At 37.1% G+C, this 25,807-nt stretch overlaps 1 protein-coding gene across 1 annotated transcript in view; it reads left to right on the forward strand.

The window, feature by feature from the left end:
* Positions 1-17,777, forward strand: part of KIF11 (kinesin family member 11) — a 40,843-nt gene extending 23,066 nt beyond the window's left edge. The window contains exons 16-22 of the mRNA XM_068961613.1: positions 430-588; positions 2,935-3,041; positions 9,758-10,037; positions 12,224-12,446; positions 13,769-13,917; positions 14,782-14,898; positions 16,901-17,777. Coding sequence (XP_068817714.1) covers positions 430-588; positions 2,935-3,041; positions 9,758-10,037; positions 12,224-12,446; positions 13,769-13,917; positions 14,782-14,898; positions 16,901-17,032 — 1,167 coding nt within the window. The 3' untranslated portion in view covers positions 17,033-17,777. The remainder of the gene's footprint in view (positions 1-429; positions 589-2,934; positions 3,042-9,757; positions 10,038-12,223; positions 12,447-13,768; positions 13,918-14,781; positions 14,899-16,900) is intronic.
* Positions 17,778-25,807: the final 8,030 nt, after the last annotated feature.

Raw genomic sequence — 25,807 nt, forward strand, 5'->3', positions numbered from 1 at the left:
CCTTTTCTATTTTGTATGTATTCAAAAAAGTAAAAACAATTTTTTTTTTTGGCTGTGCTGTGTCTTTGTTACTTCAAGGACTTTTTCTCTAGTTGCGGTGAGCAGGGGCACTCTTGAGTTGTGGTGTGTGGACTTCTCATCGTGGGGCCTTCTCTTACTTTGGAGCACAGGCTCGGGTGCGTGGGCTTCGGTTGCTGCCGCATGTTGGCTCAGTAGTTGTGCTTCTGGGCTCTAGAGCACAGGCTCAACAGTGGCTTATAGGCTTAGTTGCTGTGCAGCTTGTGGAATCTTCCTGGATCAGGGATCGAATCTGTGTCTTCCTTCATTGGCAGGAGGATTCTTTACCACTGAGCCACCAGGGAAGCCCCTAGGACTTTTTTTTTTTAATTTAAGAAAAGAAAAAAAAAATTTTTTTTTTTCTCTTAAAAGATAGAAGATCAGAAGAAGGAAATGGATGGCTTTCTTAGTACATTGTGTAACAATCTACATGAACTAAAAGAAAATACAGTTTCTTCCTTGGCTGAATCACAGAAGCTGTGTGAAACCTTAACTGAAGACATGAAGAAAACAAAGAAAATCCAATCACAGGTATATAGGTGATTTGAGTGTAAAACGAAAGCTGTATGATCTTTAGATCCCTGTTACAGACTGAATGCTATATAACTAAATTAGAAACCTGAAAATACTGTCAGCAGTTTGGCTTATAACAGTAATTAATGTGAAATAAGAGTACGTCTCGATCAGTTACTATTTGATGATCTGCTACATTCAGAGTGCAGTGAGACAAGACAGTCCTTTCTTCATATCAAGAAGAAAGATGAAGCTGCAGAAATAGTGCCCTGGGAGTACAGTTAGAAGAAAATGATTAGAACATTTAAAGCGACCTTGTGTGTACATTACAACCCAGGTGACTCTAGCGGTTCCAGCAGCACAGTAGCTGGAGCAGTGGCAGAAGGAAACAAAGCTTGGCAGGAGAGGAGAGCCAGAGAAGTGACAGGGAAAGCTGTAGGCTGCAATAGATCTATGAACTCAGCCAAGAATGGTGGTGCCAGAGCCTAGCTGCCTCAAAGAAGACACGTTTTAGACAGTACTTATGTGTATGGGCAGAAAAACTTGAGAACTATATTTGTGACTATTTCTGTAACAGTTTAGTTTCTGTTCTGTAGAAAGTGTAAAGCATTCCAACAGAGGGTTTTAATGTAGATTTTATTTTTTTGCACCTGTTCTGTTGATTGCTAAATGTAACAGTCTGATCATGACACTGAATAAATGTGTCTTTTTAAAGCAGTCTACTCTGAAGCCATTTTGGTAAACTACCCCAACATTGTGAAGTCAGATTTCCTTCAGGGTGACGCTGGGTTCCTAATTTATTTACAGCCTGCTTGGGCGGGGAAGCTCTTGTCTTCAGAAAGCTTGGTGTAGTTGAACTAACAGTTACTGTGTTACAACCTGGCATTCACAGCTAAAAAGGTCACCCAAGCAAAGTCATAGAGTTTTTAGGTTACTAATATGATTGTTGGCATATCCTGTGCAATATATCTAACTGAATTATGGTGCCATGTAAAGTTCTAGATGGGAATGAAGCTTGTGAATCATCCATTATCATGGGTAATCATTTAATAACCTCTTGAGAGAATTCTTTGGTGTATTGTGCTTAGGACGCCATGCTTTTACTGTTGTGGCCCAGGATCAATCCCTGGCCAGGGAACTAAGATCCCACAAGCTGTGCACTGTGAGCAAAGAAACCAAACCAACCAAAACAAAAACACCCCTCTTGGATGGAATGGAAAAAAAATTAAAGCAACTTTAAAATAAGATTGCTTCCCTAATTGATAAGCATAAAACTTTTCACACAAAAGGTTAATATTGAAATTAGTACAAGTAATAGTTAACATTTATTGAGTAACTCACTATGTATTTATTCCTCCCACCAGTATAGATACAGGTTCAATTACTAGCTCAGTTTTCTAATGAGGAAACTGAGTCCTTGGGAACCTCTGACAATATTTAGATCCCCTTATAGCTATGGTGGTGATTAAACTGCCTGAAAGGAATCCATTTTTGGAGGAGCTTTTCTGTATGTTTCTAGAACATATTGTTGAAATTTGAAATTGCAGCAATTTCTTATACCTCTTCATAGAGTGTTTGCCTTAAACCTGTCTAGATCTTTTTAGGTATATATTCTGAGGAACACCTATGTGAGAAGTATTTTGGCATGAGTGACTTGACTTCCTTGGCTGAAAAGAAGCAGGTTTACTAACTGAGCTGTTTCTTAGATATTCTAGAACTTAAGGTTAGCACTGACAAACCTGTTTACATATAGATAAATCTAATGCCTGCATTTCCCTCTACTTTGAGATTAGCAGAAATACTGACACTTTATTCAAAATCAGTGTGTTAAATGTGTATTGTCAGCTGCTGTGTTATTCAGAGATGTGTTTCAAGATGCCACAGATGAGAAAATGATAAGCTCCTTTAACATTAAAATGATCCAACTAGGTTCTATAAAATGTTTCAGCTATATTAGTTGACAGTATTTTTGGACTGCTTGACTCATTAGATTTTCAGCATTACTTTTCCTTCTAGTAAGTAGTGTTATCAGTTAAGAAGCAACTCTGTGTATCTGTCGAAATGGTTCCCTTTTTGGTATATTTGGTTAGTTCTGAAGTACACTGAAAGTAACTTGTTACTTACAGTTAAAATAGCTTGCTAATTTAAAAGTTTGCTAATTATTTAGTTTTTTTTTAATGCCTGTAATGATTATTCCTTTAACATCACTTCTGCTACCTTCCCCTGTCAGAGAGGTGGAGTTAAAGATCTCTTGTCAGGAATGTGTATCATTCTCACCTATGGGAAAATACTTTATATCAGTATGGAGTAAAAAGTTTAACCATTATAATTTCAGTCTTTTCCCTCCCTGCACCTTTCTTACAGGAACTTTACCAGTTAATCAATCTTTGGGAGGAGAGATACTGTGATTTGGAGGAAAAGTGTAAAAACATCCAGAAACCACTTAACAGTGTTCAAGAAAATACAGAGCAGTAAGCTGTTTTTAAATTTGCTTTAGCTTTTCTCTACCTGAAATTATTTAAAAGTTTAATAAAAAGTTTAAATAGTACAAATACTATCAACCCATTTTCTCATATATTTTATTATGTTCATTTTATCATCCTCATTTCCTTTCTCCCCCTTTCTCTGTAATATTATATATTATATTAAATAATTATATAATATTATATAGTACGTTAAAGTGATGTGAAGTGAAAGTTGCTCAGTTGTGTCTGACTCTTTGTGACCCCACCAGGCTTCTTTGTCCATAAAATTCTCCAGGCCAGAATAGTGGAGTGAGGAGCTGTTCCCTTTTCCAGGGGAACTTCCCAACCCAGGGATCGAACCTAGGTCTCCCACATTGCAGGTGGATTCTTTACTGTCTGAGCCACCAGGGAAGCCCATATAGTTAGTATGTTGTATTATATAATATTGCTGTAGATGAACATTCTTTTGAATGACAGTGGAGACAGATATATATATATGATATATAATACTATATATATATTATATATATATATATATATAAAATATTCTGAATAAGTTACGGTCTTTGTAATCTCCACTTTCCCCCAAATACTTCAGTGTATATCCTAAAAACATAAGATAGTGTCTTATATAATAATTATTTTATTACAATTTTTTTTAATTTTATTGGAATATAGTTGATTTACAATGTTGGGTTAGTTTCAAGTATACAGCAAAGTGAATCAGTTAAACATGTACATATATCCCATTTCTTTTTAGTCTTTTCCCATGTATAGTATTACAGAATATTAACTAGAATTCCCTGTGTATACAGTAGGTTCTTATTAGTCATCTATTGTAACAATTATTTTAAATTAGAAAGTTAATATTGAGAACTACTGTTAGCTAATATACATACCTAATTGAAATTTTGCCAATTCTCTCACGAATGTTTTTTATAAGAAAAAAATAAGAAAATATTTTGCTCCTGGTCCAGGATTTAATTCAGAATCACACGTTGCATTTAATTGTCACCTCTCTTTGAGTCTCCTTTGATCTGGAGCAGTTGCTTAGTCTGTGTCTTTCGTGGCCTTTTCTTTTTCCATGAGCACAGAATATATTTAGTAGAGTGTCCCTTATTTGGGGCGGCCTTCATGGTTAGTTGGAGTTGTAAAGAATAACACAAAAGTAGTGTGTTCTTAGTGCATCTCGGATATCAAGAGGTTTAACTTTGATAATTTGGTATAGTGTTGTCCTCTAGATTTCTTCCCTATAAAGTTCCTTTGCAATTAATAAAGAGCTTAAGGAGAGATACTTTGAAACTATGTAAGTATCCTGATCTCAGAATCCATTGATATGTATGTCTGAAATAATTAGGGTAGTGGTTGTCAAATGATCGTTTTCTAATCCCATCATTCCTTCTACATGTGTTAGCTGGCATTCTACTGAGAGGAAGAGCTTTCCCTTTCCCTTGCCATTTATTCTTATTCATTTATGTTATCATGTACTCATGGATTCTTTTATCCTCTGGGTTATAATCCACTATTTTTTAAATTTTGATGCTCAAATTATCTCAGGTTTTTGTTTTGTTGTTATCTTTTTTTTTTTGGCTGTGCAGTGTGGCATGTCAGATCTTAGTTCCCTGAAGAGGGATCAAACCTGTGCGCCCTGCAGTAGAAGCATGGAGCCGTAATTGCTGGGCAGGCAGGGAGCTCCCTGTCCCAGTTTTGACTAGTGAGAGCCTCTTCAAGTTGTCTTCTGTGTCCTTTTGATATGATCTGTCTTTTTTGAGGGGTCGCCAAGAATTAGACACAACTGAGCAACTAACAGACAAGACACATGGCATGGTGTTCCAGTAATCTTGTACTTTCTCAGCTCCAGCTCTAAAATCATAGTAATAGAAACCAAGATCTGGGTACTAGATGTTCTTACTGCTACTGGGGTGTCATTTCCTTTAAGGCTTCTCAGGTGGACATAGCTGGAAATACATGTGTGAATGTGTACATATATGTGCACATAAGTATCTTTTCAGTCCATATTTATGCTGCTTTTTCAGACTGAGAAACTTGGCTTTCATCCATAATATATTTACATATTTGCTCAATTTTAGAATACACATTAAGTAATTTAACAATTTCTAACTCATATTCATGATGAAATATATATTTACTAATTAGAGCAGGGTTTGGCAAACTATGGCTTGGCTGGATGCCTGCTACTGCAGATAATTTTATTGACATATCCATGTTTGTTTATTCCATCTGCCAGTTTGTTTATGTGTTGCCTTTGGCTGTATTTGGCTGCTTTTGTACCGCAAAGAGTATATCAAAGACTACTTGTAAGCCTAAAATATTTGCTATCTGGATTTTAAAGAAAAAGTTTGCTGATTCCTGCATTAGTGTTTAATGTTACTTTATAGTTCACTGCTTGCCAGTCTCATATCCTTATCATACAGCTCAATCAGACTTATGTTTTCTTTTAGAAGTTTTATAATATTATGTAAGATTTAAATCCATGAGTTTTTTGTTTTTTTTTTTTTTTTAATTTGGCCATACCATGTGGCTTGCAGTAATTTAGTTCCCTGACCAGGGATCAAATCTGAGTCTTTGGCAGTGAAAGTACCAAGTCCTAACCATTGGACTGACAGGGAATTCCCCATGATCTGGTTTTTAATTTTTTGTGTAAGGTGTGGGGTTTGTCAAGATTTTTGCCTGTAGATATTATAAACTCACAAGGATAAAAATATTCTGATATTTACCCCTATTTTTGCCCATTTAATTGTTCCTTCCTGAAGTTTCAAGCTTTCTTCTGTTTGGAGAACTTCCTTTAGTCTTTAGGGTAGGTCTGCTGCCCACAAATGCTGTTTTGCTTTGTCTGACAGTATCTTGATTTTCCTTTCATTCCTGACCAGTATTTTCAGTGGCGATAGAATTCAGGGTTGACAAGTCTTTTCTTTCCGCACCTGGAATATGTTGTTCATTTCCTTTTGGTCACCAAGAGATGAGAAATCCACAGTTACTCAAATCTTGTTCATGTATAGCCAGTGTCTCTGTACCTGCTTTCAAGATATTTTCTTTGTCCTTAGTTTTTAAACACTTGATTATATTGTATTTGCTTATGTATTTCTTTGATTTAATCATCTTTGGGTTTGCTCAGCATCTTGAAGGTAGCACTAGTGGTAAAGAACTGGTAAGAGATGTGGGTTTGATCCCTGGGTCAGGAACATCCCCTGGAAGAGGGCATGGCAACCCACTTCAGTAATCTTGCTTGGAGAATCCCACTGACAGAGGAGCCTGGTGGGCTGTGGTCCGTAGGACTGCAAAGTCGGACACAACTGAAGCAACTTAGCAGCAGCTTCTTGAATCTGTAGACTTATGTCTTTCACCAGACTTTGAAATTTTCATCCTTTTTTTTAAAAAACCAAGACTGATCGATTGATTTTTTTGGCCTTGGCACACAGCTTGTGGGATTTAGTTCTCCAACCAGGGATTGAACCCCAGGCCATGGCAGCACCAAGTCCTAACCATTTGACTACCAGGGAACTCCCTCCATTATGTCTTTGAACATTTTTCAGCGCTGTATTTTTTCTCCTCTGATTCTAGAACTTTGATGACACAAATGTTCAGTTTCTTTTTTTTTTTTTTTACTGTGGTCCCATAGTTCTCTGAGACTATAGATATATAGTCTATTTTGTCTTTGATAAGATTAAGTAAATTCTATAATCTGTCTTTATGCTCACTGACCCTTCTTTTGTCCTGTTTAATCTACTGTTGAACCCATTCAGTGAGATGTTTTATTTCAATTATTGCTGTTTTATAATTTCCTTTTACTTCTTTTTAAAAATCTCTTCTATTTCTTTGTTAAGATTCTCTTTCTCTATTTTCTAGATGTATTTTAATTGCTCATTGAAAATTAAGATTCTCTTTCTGTTTTTTCTAGATGTATTTTAATTGCTCATTGAAAACATTTTTATCATGGTTGATTAAAATCCTTATGAAATTGTTCCAACATTTGAATTATCTCAGTATTGGTACCTGTTGTCTTGACTCACTCAAGGTGTGATTTTCCAGAGTGGTTTTCAGTTGTTTCCTGAACATTTTGTTTATTATGTTAGGTGATTCAGAACCCTATTTAAATCTTTTTTAAGTGGGAAGGTCTTGGCCCACCTTTTGGGGCTGTGACTCCAATAACGATTTAATTTTCAGAGCCCTAGTAGTTCTATTATGGCATGCTTCATTCCTGTGCTACCTATATGAGAAAAATCTGTATTTTGCTTTTGATGAATAGTGTTCTGATCATGTCATTTAGGATGATTGGTAGTGCTATTCAGGTCACCTATATCCTTACTGAGTTTCTGTTTACTTGTTCTACTAATAAAGGGGTATTGAGATTGATTTTAATTGTAGATTTGTCTATTTCTTTTCTCAGTTCTGTCAGGTTTTTGCCTCATATAAGTGATGCGCTGTTGTAGATGCATACACAGTAGGGTTGATATATCTTGGAGAATATACCTTTTATCATTATGTATTAATAGAGTCCCTTTTTATCTGTGATAATTTTTGTTGTTCTAAAGTCTACTTGGTCTGAAATTAATTCAAAATCTTCTGGCTCAGATGGTAGAGTTTGCCTGCAGTGCAGGAGACCTGGGTTCAATTCCTGGGTCGGGAAGATCCCCTGAAAAGGAAATGGCTACCTCTCCAGTATTCTTGCGTGGAAAATTCCATGGACGGAGGAGCCTGGCAGGCTACAGTCTGTGGGGTTGCAAAGAGTCACACAGGACTGAGCAACTTCACTTTCACTTTCTTTCAATACAAAAAACGTCAGTTTTCCATTGACTGCTATTTGCATAATATAGCTTTCTCCATCTCTTTACTTTTGAAGTAAGTCTTTATATTTAAAGTGGCTTTCTTATAGACAGCATATAATTGGGTCTTGCTTAAATCTAACGATGTATGGCTTTTATCTGGTGTGATTAGGCCATTCTCATTTAAATATTGGTATGGTTGGATTAAAACCTACCATGTTGTCATTTTCTATTGGTTGCATCATTTGTGCTTTGTTTTCATTTTTTCCTTTCCTAATGTAAGTCAAGCATCTTTATGTTTTCATTTTATCTTCCATTGACTTGTCATTTATGCTTTTAAAATTACTTTTTAAAACTGGTTTTCCTAAGATTAATAATATATATATTGTAAAATAATTTTAATCCACCTCCAAATAGTTTGCTGTTTCATGTATAATGAAAAGCCTTAACAGTATATTCCCAATTCCTCCTTCCTATTTCATATGCATTGTGTTCATGTATTTTACTTACACATATGCTATATTTACCCAGTACGTTGTTCTTCTGCTTTATCTGTTTTCTTTCTTAATATGGCTTCTAGAAATTTTTAAATTGTGTATATGACTCATATTTCTATTGAATGACACAGCTCTAGAATTCTGGATGTCACCTCTCCTACTACTAACTCCTGTCATCAGTTTTTCAGTTCTGTTGTTGGTCCTATTCATTATATCATGTTCCATTCTGATTTCCATTTTCTAGATTCTGAATCTAGGAATCATTTCCCCACTTTTTATTTCTAGGGGGTTGTGATTCCTTGAGGAGATGGATTTGTGTCAATAACCTGCAAGCTTACCACATAATTCTCTTTTCCTTTTTCAATTATTTCCACTTTATCTGTAGCTGAACTTTGGTTTTGGGCACATTTGCTTCCCCACTTGATTTGCTCACATGGTGTACCATCTAGTGGTGAAAGTGAGGTCAGTCAGTCGTGTCTGACCCTTAGTGACCCCATGGACTGCAGCCTACCAGGCTCCTCCATCCATGGGATTTTCTAGGCAAGAGTACTGAAGTGGGTTGCCAAAGGGTAACCTTCATTCCCCAAAGTTTAATTCTGCTCTTATGATATGACTTTGAATGCTATTGATATTATAGGGAACTTTAAGGAGAGAAGGATGCCATTGATGAATTTTAAATATATTTTTTTATATTAGTTTGTATCAGCATTATGTTACATTGCACTATATGTGCTATATGTCTTAATTTGTCACACCTCAATATACTTGTCTTTTAATTATTAGAAAGTTTTATAATTGACTTTGTTCTATATTTGTGTCATAGTCAAGGTAAAACTGCTTAAGAACAGAATGACTTAACTGATTGTGGACAGTTTAGGGACTGTAAACTAGAGGCTACAGGCAATAGGAGATGTTCTTAAGTAACGTAATTCAGTTGTTGTTTAGTTGCTAAAGTTGTGTCCAGCCTTTTTGCAACCCCTGGGACTATAGCCCGCCAGGCTTCTCTGTCTATGGGCTTTTCCAGGTAAGAATACTGGAGTGCGTTGCCATTTTCTTCTCTAGGGGATCCTCCAACCCAGGGACTGAACCCTCATCTCCTGCACTGTAGGTGGATTCTTTACCACTGAGCAACCTGGAAGGAGAAAAACACTTAGGCAGAGTTTGTTTTAATAACCATGTAGTTAATATTCTAAGAGGTGTGAAGTAAAGTGTCACATCTGGAAAAGGGCTGAAAAAAGTTTTATAAGAAAAGAGATATTTTCAAAAGTCATTTAGTCACAGATGTGATATCAGTCTGCTGTGAAAAGACAAGAACATGAACTCTAGAATAAGACTGTTTAGGTTTGAATATTCCATTTTTGAGCTGTGTGATCTTGGGCAAGTTATGTATCCTTTGAGTCTTAGTTTTTCATTTTAACAATGTTATTCTCTTTTCCTATAGGAAATCTAAAGATATAATTAGCAAAACAACTTCTCACAGTGAAAAATTTTGTGCCGATTTTGATGATTTGTCAGAGGAACTCAGACATTTTAACCAAGAAGGTACAAAATTGGTTGAAGAGTCTAAGAAACACTGTGATAAACTCAGTAGCAACCTTGAAATAATTTCTAAAGAGACTGAACAGAGATGTGAGGCTCTGAACACGAGCACACTTTGTTTTTCTGAACAGTGGGCATCTTGGTTAAGTAAAAGGCAAGAGGAACTTCAGAATTTATTGAAGGTAATTACTTTGTAACTGGAACCTCCCTTGGGGAGAACAGTGATAATCAGAAAATTTTATATTCTTGGCTACAAATTGGCTTCAAAACACATGCTGAAGTATAATGAATAACTTAAAATCGTAAGGATAACAGTTGGTATGCTTATACATGATCTTGTTTCACATACACGTTTCCTAGATCTCCAGATGATTTAACATTTGTCTGATCTGTCCTATATTATCTTTGGTTTTTGATTTGTTAGTTACTTTGGTTTAGAGATGCTGTCTTTTGGTATACAATACTTTTCACTTATAAATGATTTTTACTTTTGCCCAGGTACATTCAAACCTGTTATTGCTTTAAGTATTTAGGATATTGTTCTGGTTACTCAGAAGATATCTGATAGGTTTGTGGGTTTGCTTGAACTTAACATTTGCATGAACCCTTTGTGCCTTGGTTTTTCTTCTGTGCAATGAAAGGATTTTACTACTATTCTTAGAAATTAGGTAAAAGAACTTAAGTGTTTTAAGCCATATAGCCTATTTTCACAAAAAGGAACCATGACTAGCAGAAAAATAGGTAATTTCAGGTTTGGAGCAGGAAATATACCAGATGAGCTTATAGATCTTGTCATACCAGAAAGTAAAGATGCTGTTAAAGATTAATGGAATTGTCTCAAAAAGACTTAGGTGCCAACCTGAGACACTCCCTTATTTAGAAGTGGTACAATTTGAGCATCATGAGCAATAATTGCTACAGTGGATTAAGATATATCAAATATGTTAAAATTGATATAGGGAAGCAGTAAATTATTTTAAGAAGTGGTAAATGAAGGGAAACAATTGAAAGGTCATCTGTCTTTCCTGAAAGAACTCCGTCTTGGTTTAGCAGGGTAATGGATGACAAAAATTGTTTCAAAGAAGAATTCCAGCTAGTAAAAGGCAGAAGAAATGATAGGATATCACCATCTCGCAAAACCCCTAGTGAAATAATCCTTGTGGACATTAGTGACTGCATACACCATCTGAGCAAAAGCTGATGAGAGATCTTTATAACTAAGAAGGTGACCATACTCAAACACACTGGTTGATTTTTTTCCATGCAGCTTGTGAGATTTTAGTTTCCCAACCAGGGATTGAACCTTGGCCCTTGGCAGTGAAAGCACAGCATCCTAACCACTGGACGACCAGGGAATTCCCCATACCAGTTAATCTTAACATGAGAGACACACCAGGCATTATGTACTTTCAGTACCTCCTATGAAATATTCTTGCCAAAAAGTTAAAACCTGGTCTAGATCAAGCCTTTAGATCTAACTAATTTGTAGAAGATACAGAGGACAAATGAACATGTGAAAATAACAGAGGTGCAACTGAACATATCTAATAATTGAGATATTCAGTAGAGCAAAAATACCTGGTTTCTTCAATGAAATTTTCTTTCAAAGCAGAAAGTATGGATAACCTATATCAAAAGAGAGTTCAGACCTAGAGGGCCTTAAGCCCTGGTTTGCCTAGGATAGCCCTTGATATATTTATTGCACTGGGGTAATGATCATTAATGACCCTTTTTACTCTTAGAATATCTCAGTTTTGATGAGAAATTATATAATCACTTACTTAAGACATATCAACCAAATCTAATGATGAATTCTGATTCAAACAAGTCTGAAAAACATGAGAGAACTCGTGAAATTTAAACAGAGACTAGACATTTGATGTAAAGAAAGGAATGCTAAATTTTTTAGACGTGCATTCAGTTCAGTTGCTCAGTCGTGTCCAACTGTTTGCAACCCCATAGACCGCAGCTCGCCAGGCCTCCCTGTCCATCACCAACTCCTGAAGTTTACCAAAACTCATGTCCCTTGAGTCAGTGATGCCATTTAGATGTGAGAGTGGTCTTAAAAAGTTCTTAACTCTTGGAGAAGTACACGATGTAAAAGGATAAAATGATATAGAAATTGCTTCAGAACTGTCTATGGAGAGCAGGAGTAACTGGCCAGTCTTAATTGACCTATATCCCATGTAGTAATAAATGGTGAGGCTGGGTAGTGAATATAAAGGGGTTGTTAGTATTACTGTTTCTACTTTTATGTGTGTTTCTAAAACCTTTGTTATGGAAAATTTCAAGGTGAGAAGTTAAAATGTTGTATAAAGCACTGGCAACTTTGATCTTAGTAATAAAATCTCATTTGCATCATTTACAGGTTGTAAACCAAGGCTGTGAGACTTCAAGTTTAGAGATTACTGAACAATTAAGTGGGCATAAAGCAGCTAATGAGAACCAGCAAAACTTTTTTCTCAGTCAGATAACTACTGATGAAGAAGAACTAGTGACACAAAGTCAAGAACTTAATAAAACTGTAAAAATAGGTTTGACTAAGCTTAATTGCTTTCTACAACAGGATCTGAAACTGGATATCCCAACAGGTACTTTTAAAGGGAAATTGAATTTAAAAAATTTTGAAGTTGAATCCAACTATATACAGTGCTAGTTGTTCCTAGAAACTAGGTCCTGCCATTCCCTGACACAGATTTACCATCTCACTCTGATTAATTCAAATATGGAAAAACTGGAATCCTAAAGTAGGTTTAATCAAGCATTAGATGATATACATGGCATATACTCCCAGGAACTTGGGCAATCATAATTCAGTAAAAGTTTACAAACATTCAGGCAACTGGCTTTATTAAGAGAGCACATTTTAGAAATGTGTTAAAGAGAGCATGAAAAGAAAGCCTACCATCTATCTTAGCGGTTTATAAAAGGACATTTTAATACCAAAAATGGAAGAATGTAATTAAGTAAATCGAGTTTAATGCAAGGTTTACCACACTGTGCAGAGGAGTGTGCCTCTCCTTTAGACTGGCATTCAGGAATAACCGTTTTGGGAGGTCAGAGCTGTATAAACTATAATGTATTCAGGGAGGCCTTCATGAAAGAAGGTGTAACAAACTGTTTAACACAGGATGAGTAATTGAGTTATTCATTAGGTTGCGGTAGTGGTGACCCTCTGTAAATTTACTAAAAATCATTGAGTGTATTTTGTGGTACGTAAATTATACTTTAAAGCAGTTTTTTTTTTTTAAGCAGTTATAAAAGGAGATGGCACTAAAGGATGCCAGTTAATTTTTTTTCCCCAAGATTCTTGATATTTATTATCCATTTTTCAATGAAATCAGAAATATAAATGTTAAGTGAAAAGGCCAGTGCCCATGTAAATTATGAGAATATGAATTAGTATAAAGAAATGTTAACTGGTTAATATTTACTTTCCATCAAATTTACAGTAAAATGATTATTTCTATCTAACTGATCATGCTGAGAAAATTGTGTCTTGTTCCAATAATGTTGCCATCGTTTTCAGAACACTCTGAATCCTCTTAGACCCTACAATACATCTTCTGTAGGTGGAAAATTTCATGTTTTGGCATAGGTTGGATCTTGCAATTGGTTGTCAATTTAGGAAATATTTTAAGCAACATATGCCTGACAGATAACAAAATTGATTCTCATATGTGGCAGTGGTTATATTTTTGGAAGACAAAGACTTACTGGGAAGTATAAATTTTAGCATTAAAATAAATGCTGGGAGAGAAGTTCAAGAGGGAGGGGACATATGTATAACTATGACTGATTCATGTTGCTGTATGGCAGAAACCAACACAATATTATAAAACAATTATTTTTCAATTAAAAAGACCTTACTCATAAGCCACATTTCAGTATTTACCACTTTTGTCCACTAAAGGTACAACCCCACAGAGGAAAAATTATGTATACCCATCAACACTGGTGAGAACCCAGCCACGTGAACAGCTCCTTGATCAGTTGAAAATGAAACAGCCTGAGCTGTTAACAACGCTAAACTGTTCAGAAAACAACAAAGAGACTAGTCAGGTAAAATTTATTTTAGGCATCATAATTTTAGAATTCTCCCATGAACTTTTTTTTAAATTTACCTTTATTTGTCTATTGTATTACTTATTTTGGCTGTGCTAGGTCTTCGTTGCCACATGAGGGCTCTCTCTAGTTGTGACAGTCAGAGGCTACTCTCTAGTTGTGGGGGCATCCCTTGTCGCAGAGCCAGGCTCTAGGTGTATGGTCTTCAAGAGCTGGGGCACGTGGGCTTAGTTGCTCCTTGGCACATAGGATCTTCCTGAACCAGGGGTCCACCCGATGTCCCTGCATTGCAAGGCGGACTCCTAGCCACTGGACCACCAGGGAAGCCCTAGACAGTGTTTATGTTGTGTTTATTATGTGCTCGACATTGTTCTGAGCATTTTACACATATATTTACTTAGTTAATTCTCTCAGTAACTCCATACGGTGAATGCTAGTACTATTCCCAGTTTAACAGGTGAGGAAACTAATTACCTTGTCCCAAATACAAGGATGGAGCTGGAAGCAGAATGTAGAGAATCTCCACAATCTGTGCATTTAACTATAGTAATTATAGAAAAGTTGGGAAATTGGAAAGTAACGAAGAAAGTAAAAAGTAAACTATAATCTCTTTATTCTGAGATTATCACATTTAACACTTTATTATAGGTACTTTTCTATGTGAAAACATAACAGGAATTATTTTTATTACTTTGTAGACTTTCTGCTAATTTTGTTGAGGTTTAACTTTTAAGTAATGGACATTGTGTTATTTTTCAAAGAAAACTGCCTTGTGTGAAGATTTTTTTTTAACCCCACCCCCACCATGTGAAGATTTTTAAGCCCTGGGAATTTATCAATTCATCTAGCTTCTTATTTTAGGACTTGGATGAAGAAAATGCGGTTCTGGTGCTCACTGTTGAAGAACCTCTAACTCAGGAACCATCTGTAGATACTAGTTTGGATTGTTCATCAAGTGGTGGGGTTCCGTTTTTCCAGGTACCTGATTGTATCTTGTTAATTAACCCTTCCACATCTAACGTAAATCTGTCATTTGCTATTCAGTATAAAGTCCTTGCTCTTGATGGATGGAACAGGAAAAGTATTTTAGTCATTCCTTTAGGATGGCTTGTTAACTTTTCTGGTTTAAAGAATTTATACAAGTATGATAATTGATTAGGGTTTTTTTGGTAGGATAAATGCAAAATTTGACTTATTCCCATCCTTGGCTGGTAATCTGTTGTTATTCTTACCCCTTTCCTACTTCCTCCATACTCAGAATGATACTAAAAGCAGTCATTTCTTTCTTCCCTCCACCTTTGACATGGATGTCCTGGAGCCTATCTCTGCCCACAGTCAGACTTTGAAATGAGACTGAATGCCTCTCTGGTCTAATGACTGAGTCTCCTGCCTGAGGCTTTTCTCCTATGAACTATTCCCCGAGGCAGCCTGCACTTCTCACCTGCCTTGACCTTGAGCATTTACATCCTTTGCCCTCGACTTCCCCCTTTTCACCGCTTCTGGGAGTAGGACACTCTGAACTGTCTAATCTTTCCCTCTCATTTAAAGGCATGAGCCGAGACAGTCTGTGAAGTAATAATTTCCTTGCATAGGATGTTAATGTCTTCATTTTATGTCATAGTTGAAGTGTTGCTTCTGATGTGTCTATGCTTCCACCATGATCTAAAGATTCTCCATTCCTGTTAAGCTATTAAATTAAGCTATTAGGTTCCTATTAACCTATTAATCTGAGCTATTCTAGCTCAGATTCTATTAAATTCCCCTCTCTCTGCATCAAGGCAATTTTATCCTTCAAATCTTCCTACCTTTTGCTTTCTTCTTTACTATTAAAAAACTCTAGATATATTTCTATTTTTCAACCCTCTCTTCTATCTTATAAAATTGAGAAAAGAGGGAAAGTTAAGAGAACTTTAGTAGCTGGTTAATCCCTATGTGAAAACTCTTTCATTAGTACAGCATATGAGGTTCTGAAGGCTAGGCTGAGTGGTTCACTTATGGCAGGGAAGTTCCTACAGTGCCAGAAAAGACTTGGGATTGGATTTTAGACCTTTAGCTAAAGTCCAGAAATTATTTTTTTCTCTGATATCTATCTGATTTGGGGAAGTTCTCTAGGTTAGAAACTGTAAAGCTGCTTTACAACTTGTCTAAGAATTGATGAGTGGGTCTGTAAGAAAAGTCATCAGTTCCCTAAAGCTCTCTGAGGGCAAGTACAAGGATTCCAATGAAGTGTTCCCAAATGAGAAACATGAAATAACTTTTTTAAAAGATAAAATATAGGTTAAATAAAAAGTATCTTGAGATAGCCTATAGATCTATGCTTAAAATAGAATTACCTCTTTTTTGGGGGCAGAGAGGGCTGCGTCTAGCAGCCCTTGGGATCTTAGTTCCCTGACCAGGCATTGAACCCTGGCCCTTGCAGTGAAAGCACAGAGTCCTAACCCCTGGACTGCCAGGGAATTCCCAGAATTGCCACTTCTGTACAGTAGCTCATCTTTGTTTCCCTAGAGCAAGATTGCTAGCAGCAGCATTATTGACATTTTGAGCTGGCTAATTCTTTGTTGTGGTGACCTGTCCTGTGTATTATGTGGTATTCATTAGCAGCTTCCCTGGCTTCTATCCACTGAAAGTAGTACCCCTCTAGCTTTAACAACCAAAAATGTCCTCAGACGTAAGCAAATGTCCTGAGAGGCAAAAATCTCCCTGTTGATAGCCATGGCCCTACAGTAAAATCTGTAATTATTTTTTTGGAAAACCATACAGGAAATTAAATTTCTTTCTCAAACACCTCCCCCCACTTGGTGATAGAAGGCATTCATTTCTACTTTCCAGGCAAAGTGTTGCCTCAAATTTGTGCTGAGTATTTCTAAAGTTTTCCACACCTAATTTCTTCCCTATAACCCAGAGAATTTTGAAAATAGAATATGATTAATATGTGTCACGTTACTTTATATTGACTTAATTTTCTCCCTTAAATCCACAGCATAAAAAATCACATGGAAAAGACAAAGAAAACAGAGGCGCTAATCCATTGGAGAAGTCTAAAGTAGAAGAAATCATAGACCAGTCTGTTACGAAGAGCAGATTACCTCTACGAGCCCAGAACAACGTTTAGTTAACTTGAGGATTGGTAATTTTACTTTTTAAGGAAAATGAAAAATAAAACCTGTAACCCCAGAATTTGAGCCTTGTGTGTAGATTAAACATGAGTAGAAAATACCAAGGCAGTGCTGTGAATGCAGTTAGACTCACTGTCTACCTATTTTTCTGTCATTGCTGTAGTTCCCTCTGTGTTAAGTTGGATTTCATTTGGGATTTGCATGGAGCAAATATGTATTTCTAGCTTTTGATATAAAATAGCTCTTTCAGAACAAATAAAAAATGTTTTCTTGTATATTACTAAATAGCAGATAGATAGACGCTGCAGTGTTCTTTTAGGCTTGAACTTATATAGGTAAATATCACCAGCACTTGGTCTTAGGAAGGCCATATCCTTTCTTTTCTTGCTATGATTGAATTATGTGTATCTTTCCTTGCCTCCTTCCCTAGAATTTTTTATTCTGCCTTCTCAGCTCACTTTCTCCCTTTTTGTCACCAAACCATTTGTAGAGCTAGAAAATGGTATCTATCCATTATTATGAGATAGCCAGAGTTTTATCTAGAAATCTTTGACACTTTTCTGTGGTTATCTCTAAAATCACTGTCAACAGTAAACATAACCCTGGAAATATCCTGTCAATATTTTTGTTTCCCCCTAGATGTGAAAAAGCATTTCATTCCTTTATGAGGCCTAACGTATTAGCCCCTACAGAGTTCACAAAAAGCCATTCTCCCGGACTATAGATTGCTATTATGGGAGAAAAACCCTGAGTTCTGATTAATGGCTGTGTGACCCCGTTTTAAGGCCTATGTCTTATGCAAAAGGTCACACTGATTTAAGGGCTTTTTGAAGCTATTGGTTATGAGTGTAATTTATATTCTTTTGTTTACTTGGTGAAACTTTTTGTTGTTCTTTGTATATAATAAAATATGTGTGTATATATTTTTCTCTACTGAAATCTTAACCCTTAATTGAAGGTCCCTGATATTTTTTTGATCTAGCAGCCAAATTTCTGGAAGTTGGGATGTTTCAGCATGAAGAACCAGAGCACTTAGAATATATGCAAAGAATAAATTTGTGCCCACATCAAGTTAAGTGTAGAAATTCAGAGTTTGATTTTGATAACTAAGTAAAACCAAGCCCTGTTGGAGAATTAGAAAACGTGCTACTTCAAGGAACTCAATTTGCCTTGCAGAGTATTAATTATCTTAATAAAAATGATTCTATAATTTCTCTGCAAAATCAGATGTCAATACAAGCTATGAATAATAAAAATAAGCTACCCTTGGTAAATCCATGATTAATAAATTTGATCTCTACATTAACTTGCTTGTCTCATTATTTCTTATTTTGCAGTGGGTATGTTTACAGAGTTAAACAAGTTGTATTAAAATCCCTAAAATAAACTTCCGCCCAGGTACCAGCAAGGAAGAAAGGCCTTGGTAAACATCCCAGCTTTCATTTGCACTCCACGGGGCTACACCTTAGTGTGAGATGAGTGAGAAACAGGTTGGCCCTCCAGGGCCTGAAGTCCAGCTTTAAGCCATCTCATTCCCAAACTGTTTTAAGGTTATCTACGAATGCTAATGCAGCTGCTTGAACAGCCTGCGGCTGCTGCTAAGTCACTTCAGTCGTGTCTGACTCTATGCGACCCCATAGACGGCAGCCCACCAGGCTCCGCCGTCCCTGGGATTCTCCAGGCAAGAACACTAGTGGGTTGCCATTTCCTTCTCCAGTGCATGAAAGTGAAAAGTGAAAGTGAAGTCGCCAAAATAAATCAGGATAATTTTAACATCTAGAGCCTTAAATTAACTTGGTACATTTTAATATACATTGTGAAGCACTCAAAAAGTAACCCCCAGCAAAAACAGAGTAGGTAGCTTCAAGGACCCATCATTCCTCCTCAGAGATGAAAACATTCAGAAATAACTTTGTCGTAACTTGGAAAAATAGAAGTTTATAGAACCAAGCAAATGTTGCATCAGGAACAAAGTAACCTACATGTTAGGAAAGCCTTTTGGTGTTTTACTTGCCCTTGCTCCATCCCCCTTCCCAGCACAGGCAGAAGCCCATGGTTCTCAGAGTGGGACCTTGTTCCCTGGTCCTGAAGAAGCTTAGGCAGTTTTAATCTCAAAAAGTTGTTGAAACCTGTTTAGGCCAACATGAAGGACTGAAGCAAGGCTTTTGTTTCAGCTAACTCTGAACTCAGGTTGAAAAATGGTAGGCGTTTCTCGAAAATATTGTAAGCAAATGACCTGCTGCCATGTTTGGCAAAAGATTACAGTTGAGGTAAATAAAGGTGTGCCCAAAGCCTGAGAGGAAATAATGGGAGAGAATTTCCGAGGGAAATCAGGCTATTCAAAAACAGCAGTATACTAGGGAACTGAGAAAGCCATCTATGTTTAGGGCAAGTTGCATGCTTTGAGAAGACCTAAGTGTTCACTGCTGGCTGAACTCTGGGCTCAGTGTAAGTAGGAAGTGAAGGCTAAGCAGATTTAAAAATGACCTAGCTAAGCACTAAAGGAGTGCTGCAATATAGCCACTCTACAAAGACTGGGAGGAGGTTTCTTCCCCTTTTGTTTTCTTTTAATTCTTGTCTTATATATATTTTTGCCATAGCCATTCAAGGAAATCTGTCAATACTAGGTGAATATAAGCAAAAAAGTCTTCAAAGAAAAGTCAAGTGAGACTTTACAAAAAAAGTTGAGAAAAGTAACTAAACTGCTACAGCCCACAGCAAGGAACAGAGACAAACTATGAGGCATGAAGAATCTGACTGCCAAACTTGCCATAATATTCAAATGTTCAGTTTTCAACAAAAAATGGAATTTTGCAAAGTACGGCCCATTCGCAGAAGAAATTAACAGACTTGCTGAGGGAACATACATTTTGGACTTTCAATCAACTGTCTCAAATATGCTCACAGAGCTAAAGGAATCCAGTAAGTTGTCTCAACAAATAGAGAATATCAGTGAAGAAACTGTAAAAAGGAACCATACAAATCTGGAGCTGAAAAGTAACTGAAGTGAAAAAAATCACAAGAGGCTTCCAATAGTATATATGAACAGGCAATTGAAAGCCAGTGAACTTGAAGCTAAGACAGTTGAAATTGTCCAGTTGGAGAATCAGGAGGGAAAAAGAATGAAGGACAAATAGAATTTAAGAGACCTGTAGAGCATAATGAAACAACATCTGCAAAAAGTACCAGAAGGATAGAGAAAGAAAGGAGCAGAAAGAATACTTGAAGAAATAATGGCTGAAAACTTCTCAGATTTGCTAAAACACTCAAAGCTGCATATCCAAGATACTCAACAAGTTCAAACAGTATAAACTCAAGAGATTCACAAGACACATAACTGTTAAAACTGAAGACAGAATCTTGAAAGCGGCAAGAGTGTAGTCTTCAGGAAAATGCAAATTAAAACCACAGTTAGATATCGCTTCACATCCACAAGAATAGCTGTAGTAAAAACAAAATAACAAAAACAACAAAAATAACTTCCCTGTTGGTCCAGTGGCTAAGACTCTGCACTTTCACCGCAGGGGGCCCCAGGTCTGATCCCTGGTTGGGGAACCCAAGATACTGCCTGATGCACAGTGCGGCCCAAAACAAAAAATAACAAGTGCTGGTGAAGATAGTGAGTGGAAACCCTCATATACTGCTTGTGGGAATGAAAAATGTCAGCCACTGTTTAAAAAGAGCTTGGTGGTTCCTAAACAAGATAAATGTAGAATTACCATTTGACCCAGCAAATCTACCCCTAGATAGCTATCCAAGAGAAGAGAAAAAATTTATCCACACACATCTGTACACAGATGTTCATGTTAGCACTGCTGCTGCTGCTGCTGCTGCTAAGTCGCTTCAGTTGTGTCCTACCCTATGCGACCCCATAGATGGCAGCCCACCAGGCTCCCCCGTCCCTGGGATTCTCAAGGCAAGAACACTGGAGTGGGTTGCCATTTCCTTCAATGCATGAAAGTGAAAAGTGAAAATGCTATAAACAATACAACATAAAATGGATAAAATACATATAATGGATTATTAGCCATAAAAATAATGAAGTGCTGATACCTGCTACTGTGTGGATAAACCTTGAAAAAAATGCTAAGTGAAAGAAGTCAGATGCCAAAATTCATATATTGTATGTTTACATCTGTATGAAATATCCAGGATAGGTAAATTCATAGAAGCAGATTGGTGGATGCCAAGGTGGTTTTGAGTTGGAAGAAAGGGAGTGATTGCTTAATGAGTGTGGACTTTTATGATGTTGGAAATGTGTTGGAACCAGGTAGATGTGGTGGTTGTACAACACTGTGAATATACTAAGTGCCATGGAATTATTTTAACTAAAAATTTTGAGGTATAATTGGCACATATTAGTTTAATTGTACAACAATTTGAAAATTGTATACATTGTACACCACAATAATTCTCATAATTATTCATTTTATGTGATTTTGACCTAAAAATAAAAGCCTTTCAAAATATAAATTGAGTCCTATCATCTATTAAAGAAGAAGTACTTGAATCATAAAGGGATTAACATTGTAGGTAGAACTGATTAGCAGATAGTAAAATGTTCTTAAAGAAACATGACAATTTAAACATATGTTGTATACATTGTGTGCCCATAAAACACAGCTGTTTACCCTCCTTTAAAAATAACTGGGCTTCCCTGGTGACTCAAACGGTAAAGAATCTGCCTGCAATTCAGGAGACCCAGGTTTGATCCTTGAGTCGGGAAGATCCCTTGGAAAAAGGAATGGCAACCCGCTCCAGTGTTCTCACTTGGAGAATTCCATGGACAGAGGAGTCTAGCGGGCTACAGTCCATGGGGTTACAAAGAGTTGGACACAACTGAAAGAGTTGGCCGTGACTTAGCAACTAACACTTTCACTTTCAAAAAATAATCCAGAATACAAAGAGTAAAAGTGAAAGTCACTCAGTCGTGTCTGACTCTTTGCAAGTCTATACAGCCCATGGAATTCTCCAGGCCAGAATACCCAGGTCTCCCGCATTGCAGGTGGATTCTTTACCAGCTGAGCTGTAAGGAAAGCCCAAGAATACTGGAGTGGGTAGCATAGCCCTTATCCAGGGGATCCTCCTCACCAAGGAATCGAACCGGGGTCTCTTGCATTGCAGGCAGATTCTTTATCAACTGAGCTATGAGGGAAGCCCAGTATACAAAGAGACCAAACATCAACAGGAAAGACAACAGAAACCAATTACAGAAACTAAAGCTAATGGAGTTGCCAAACAAGATAATTTAAAAATTAAACATTTAAAGAATTTATACACAATGAAATATTTTGGATGAAAATTATTTTACAAAGAATCGATAGAAGTTCTAGAACTGAAAAAATATAATAAATTATGAACACAGGGAATGGGTTTAGTTGTGAACAGACCTCGTTAAGAGAGTTTTTAAAAGTAGATGATAGGGACTTCCCTGATGGTCCAGTGGCTGGGACTTGGTGCTCCCAGTGCAGGTGGTCTGGGTTTGATCCCCGGTCAGGGAATTAGATCCAATATGTTGGAGAAGGCAATGGCAACCCACTCCAGTACTCTTGCCTGGAAAATCCCATGGACGGAGGAGCCTGGTAGGCTGCAGTCCATAGGGTCGTGACGAGTCGGACACGGCTGAGCGACTTCACTTTCACTTTTCGCTTTCATGCACTGGAGAAGGAAGTGGAAACCCACCCCAGTGTTCTTGCCTGGAGAATCCCAGGGTCAGTGGAGCCTGGTGGGCTTCCGTCTCTGGGGTCGCACAGAGTCGGACACGACTGACGCGACTTAGCAGCAGCAGCAGCAGCATGCTGCAGCTAAGACCCAGTGCAGCCAAATAAATACACACTTTAAAAAAAGTGGACGATAGGTTGGAAGAGAATCATCGGACTGAAGCATAGCAAGACAAAAGGATAAGAAACATGAAAGAAACAGGACATGGTGAAGAGATTAAACATGTAAACAATTAGTGCCTCACAAGGAAGAAGAGAGAACGGGACTGAAGCTTTATAATCCTGAACAGGACAAATGGAAAATCACACCTAGGTACACCACAGGCAAACTGCTAAAGGATAAATGAAATAAGGAAGTAAAGACAATAGAGATAATTAAACTGCTGAAACAAAATAACTGATTGCCACCACAGTGAAAATACTTTTTAGGAATGATGGTGCATTAAAGCCATTTTATGTGTCTAAGAAATGATGATTGATTTCTGTCATCACCAATCTGGCGCTAAAGGAAATACTAAAGGGCGTTCTTTAGGCAAAAAGAAAACGGTGTCAAATGGCCTCTCAGAGATGTAGGAAAGAATAAAGAACAATAAAAAATATAAATGCATCAGAAAGGTAAATCATCACTGTAAAACAATAACAGTGTTTCATGAGTCTAAAATATATACGCAATTAAAACCCTCAAGAATAACACATAAGATGGAAGAAATTTAGGAGGAATTAAACAGTCAAAGATTCTTTGATTATTGGGGAGGTAGTAAAGATTCTAATATTAGACTTTGATAAGTCAAGTCTAAGGAAAACATTAAATTTGAATATATTCTATCATTTGATAAATTTTTTTTTGTAAATGTCAGTAGGGCCAAGTTGATTGATAGGGTTGCAGGTCTCCTATAACATTACTAATGTTCTGTGTAGTTCTGTTAATTAAAATGTTAAAGTCTCAGAAATTCTCTGGTGGTCCAGTGGTTAAGATTCTGTGCTTTCACTGCTAAGAGCCCAGATTTGATACCTGGTCAGGGAACTAAGATTCCACAAGCACTTAATGCAGCAACCTCCCACCCCTCGCAAAACAAAAACAAAAACAAAAACTGTTGAACTCTCTAACTGTGAATTTTAAAGTTTCTCCTTTCAGTTCTTTCTTTCTACTTCTAGCACCTGCGCTATGAAAGTGAAAGTTGCTCAGCTGTGTCCGACTCTTTGCGACCCCATGTACTATACAGTCCATGGAATTCTCCAGGCCAGAATACTGGAGTGAGTAGCCTTTCCCTTCTCCAGGGGATATTCCCAACCCAGGGATCGAATCCAGGTCTCCCACATTGTAGGTGGATTCTTTACCAGCTGAGGCACTTGTGCTGTGAAGTACATGTATATTTAGAATTGTTACACTTCTTGATGAATCAGCACCTTTCTCAGTATTGTCCCTTTTTATTCTTGGTGACATTCCTTAAAGTGAAAGAGTTAGTCCCTTCAGTCATGTCTGACTCTTTGCGACCCTACGGACTGTAGCCCATGGCTCCTCTGCCCATGGGATTCTCCAGGCAAGAATATTGGAGTGGGTTACCATGCCTCCCTCCAGGGGCCCTTCCCAACCCAGGGATCGAACCCACGTCTGCTATGTCTCCTACATCGCCACCTGGAAAGCCCAGTGGGGTGGGCAGTCATTCCCTTCTCCAGGGGATCTTCTGACACAGAGATCAAACCCAGGTCTCCGGAATTGCAGGCAGATTCTTTACTATCTGAGCCATCAAGGAAGCCCATTCCTTATTCTATGTTAATGTAGATACTCTAGCTTTATTTCCTTTGTAAAAGATTAATTAATTTAAAAATTGAGTTATAGTTGATTTATAACTCCAGCTTTCTCTTTCTTAATGTTTGTAGACTTTTTGACGATGGCCATTCTGTTCAGTGTGAGGTGATACTTCACTGTAAGTTTGATTTGCATTTCTTTAATAATTATGTTGTTTTCCTTTTTTTTCTACCTCCTTTAGAAATGTTTTTATGAGTCCATTTTATCTCCATTAAAACTTTTGTTTAGTTTTTTCCAAAGGCTTACTATAAATATATAGAACTAATAATAGTTTGCCCTCAAAAAAATTATACTGAATCACATATAGCTTGAGAACCTAACAACAGCACACTTCTAATTATTCTCTCTCATCTTTTCTGTGTTTTTCATTTTACTCTTATATTTGCAATAAAACCACAATCCATTGTTACTATATTTCATCTTGAAAGATAATTATCTTTGGAGAGATTAAAAATAAGAGAAAGAATGTCTTTCTATTTTCATTTTAACCATTTCCAGAGATCTTATTTTTTGTAGATCTGTCTTTATGTATGATACCATATTCTCTAATATACTCTTGTTGAAGAGCTTCCTTTAATATTTCTTACAGTATAGGACTGCTGGTAATGAATTCTGTCACTTTTGTTTTCTAAAATATTCTGTCTTCATTTTGGAAAGATATTTCATCGTGTGTGTAATTCTGGGCTGGCAGTTACTTTCTTTCAGCACATTAAAGATGTCACTGCATGTCCTCTGGTTTGCAGTTTCTATTAAGAAGCCTAATGTGCAATTCTTATCTTTGTTCTTCTGCATTTAATGTCTTCTTTCTCTGGCTGCCTTCAAAATTTTCTCTTTAACTTTGGTTTTTGGTGGTTGGATTAGGGTGGGAGCTAGGTTGCTAGAGAGTTTTTCTCAATGTTCTTTCTCCACCCTCAGCTATCAGCCTTCCCTGTGTACCTGAACCAGTGAAGGTTTCTGAGCACTTCTGCCATGGGAAGGTGCTACTCTCTGTTCTCATTCTTGGGTCTCGCTGGCCTGAAGCTGGGGGTTGAGAAGGGTTTTCTGCTGTCCAGGTCCAGCCTTCGTCCTAGCAGGCCCTGTGTCCTGGGTCTTGGGGGAGTTGGGCTTTCTCAGTGATCCTGTCCCTCTCTGGGGTAGCCAAATTCTGCTGGGAACTTTGGCAGGTTCTTTGCAGAAGAGTTTCCTGCCCTTCCTCTATGAGTAAAAAAAATTTTTTTAAACCTTGATCACTAGGCTTTCCA

Source organism: Capricornis sumatraensis, chromosome 23 (genome assembly GCF_032405125.1).
Source record: "Capricornis sumatraensis isolate serow.1 chromosome 23, serow.2, whole genome shotgun sequence".
NCBI lineage: Eukaryota > Metazoa > Chordata > Mammalia > Artiodactyla > Bovidae > Capricornis > Capricornis sumatraensis.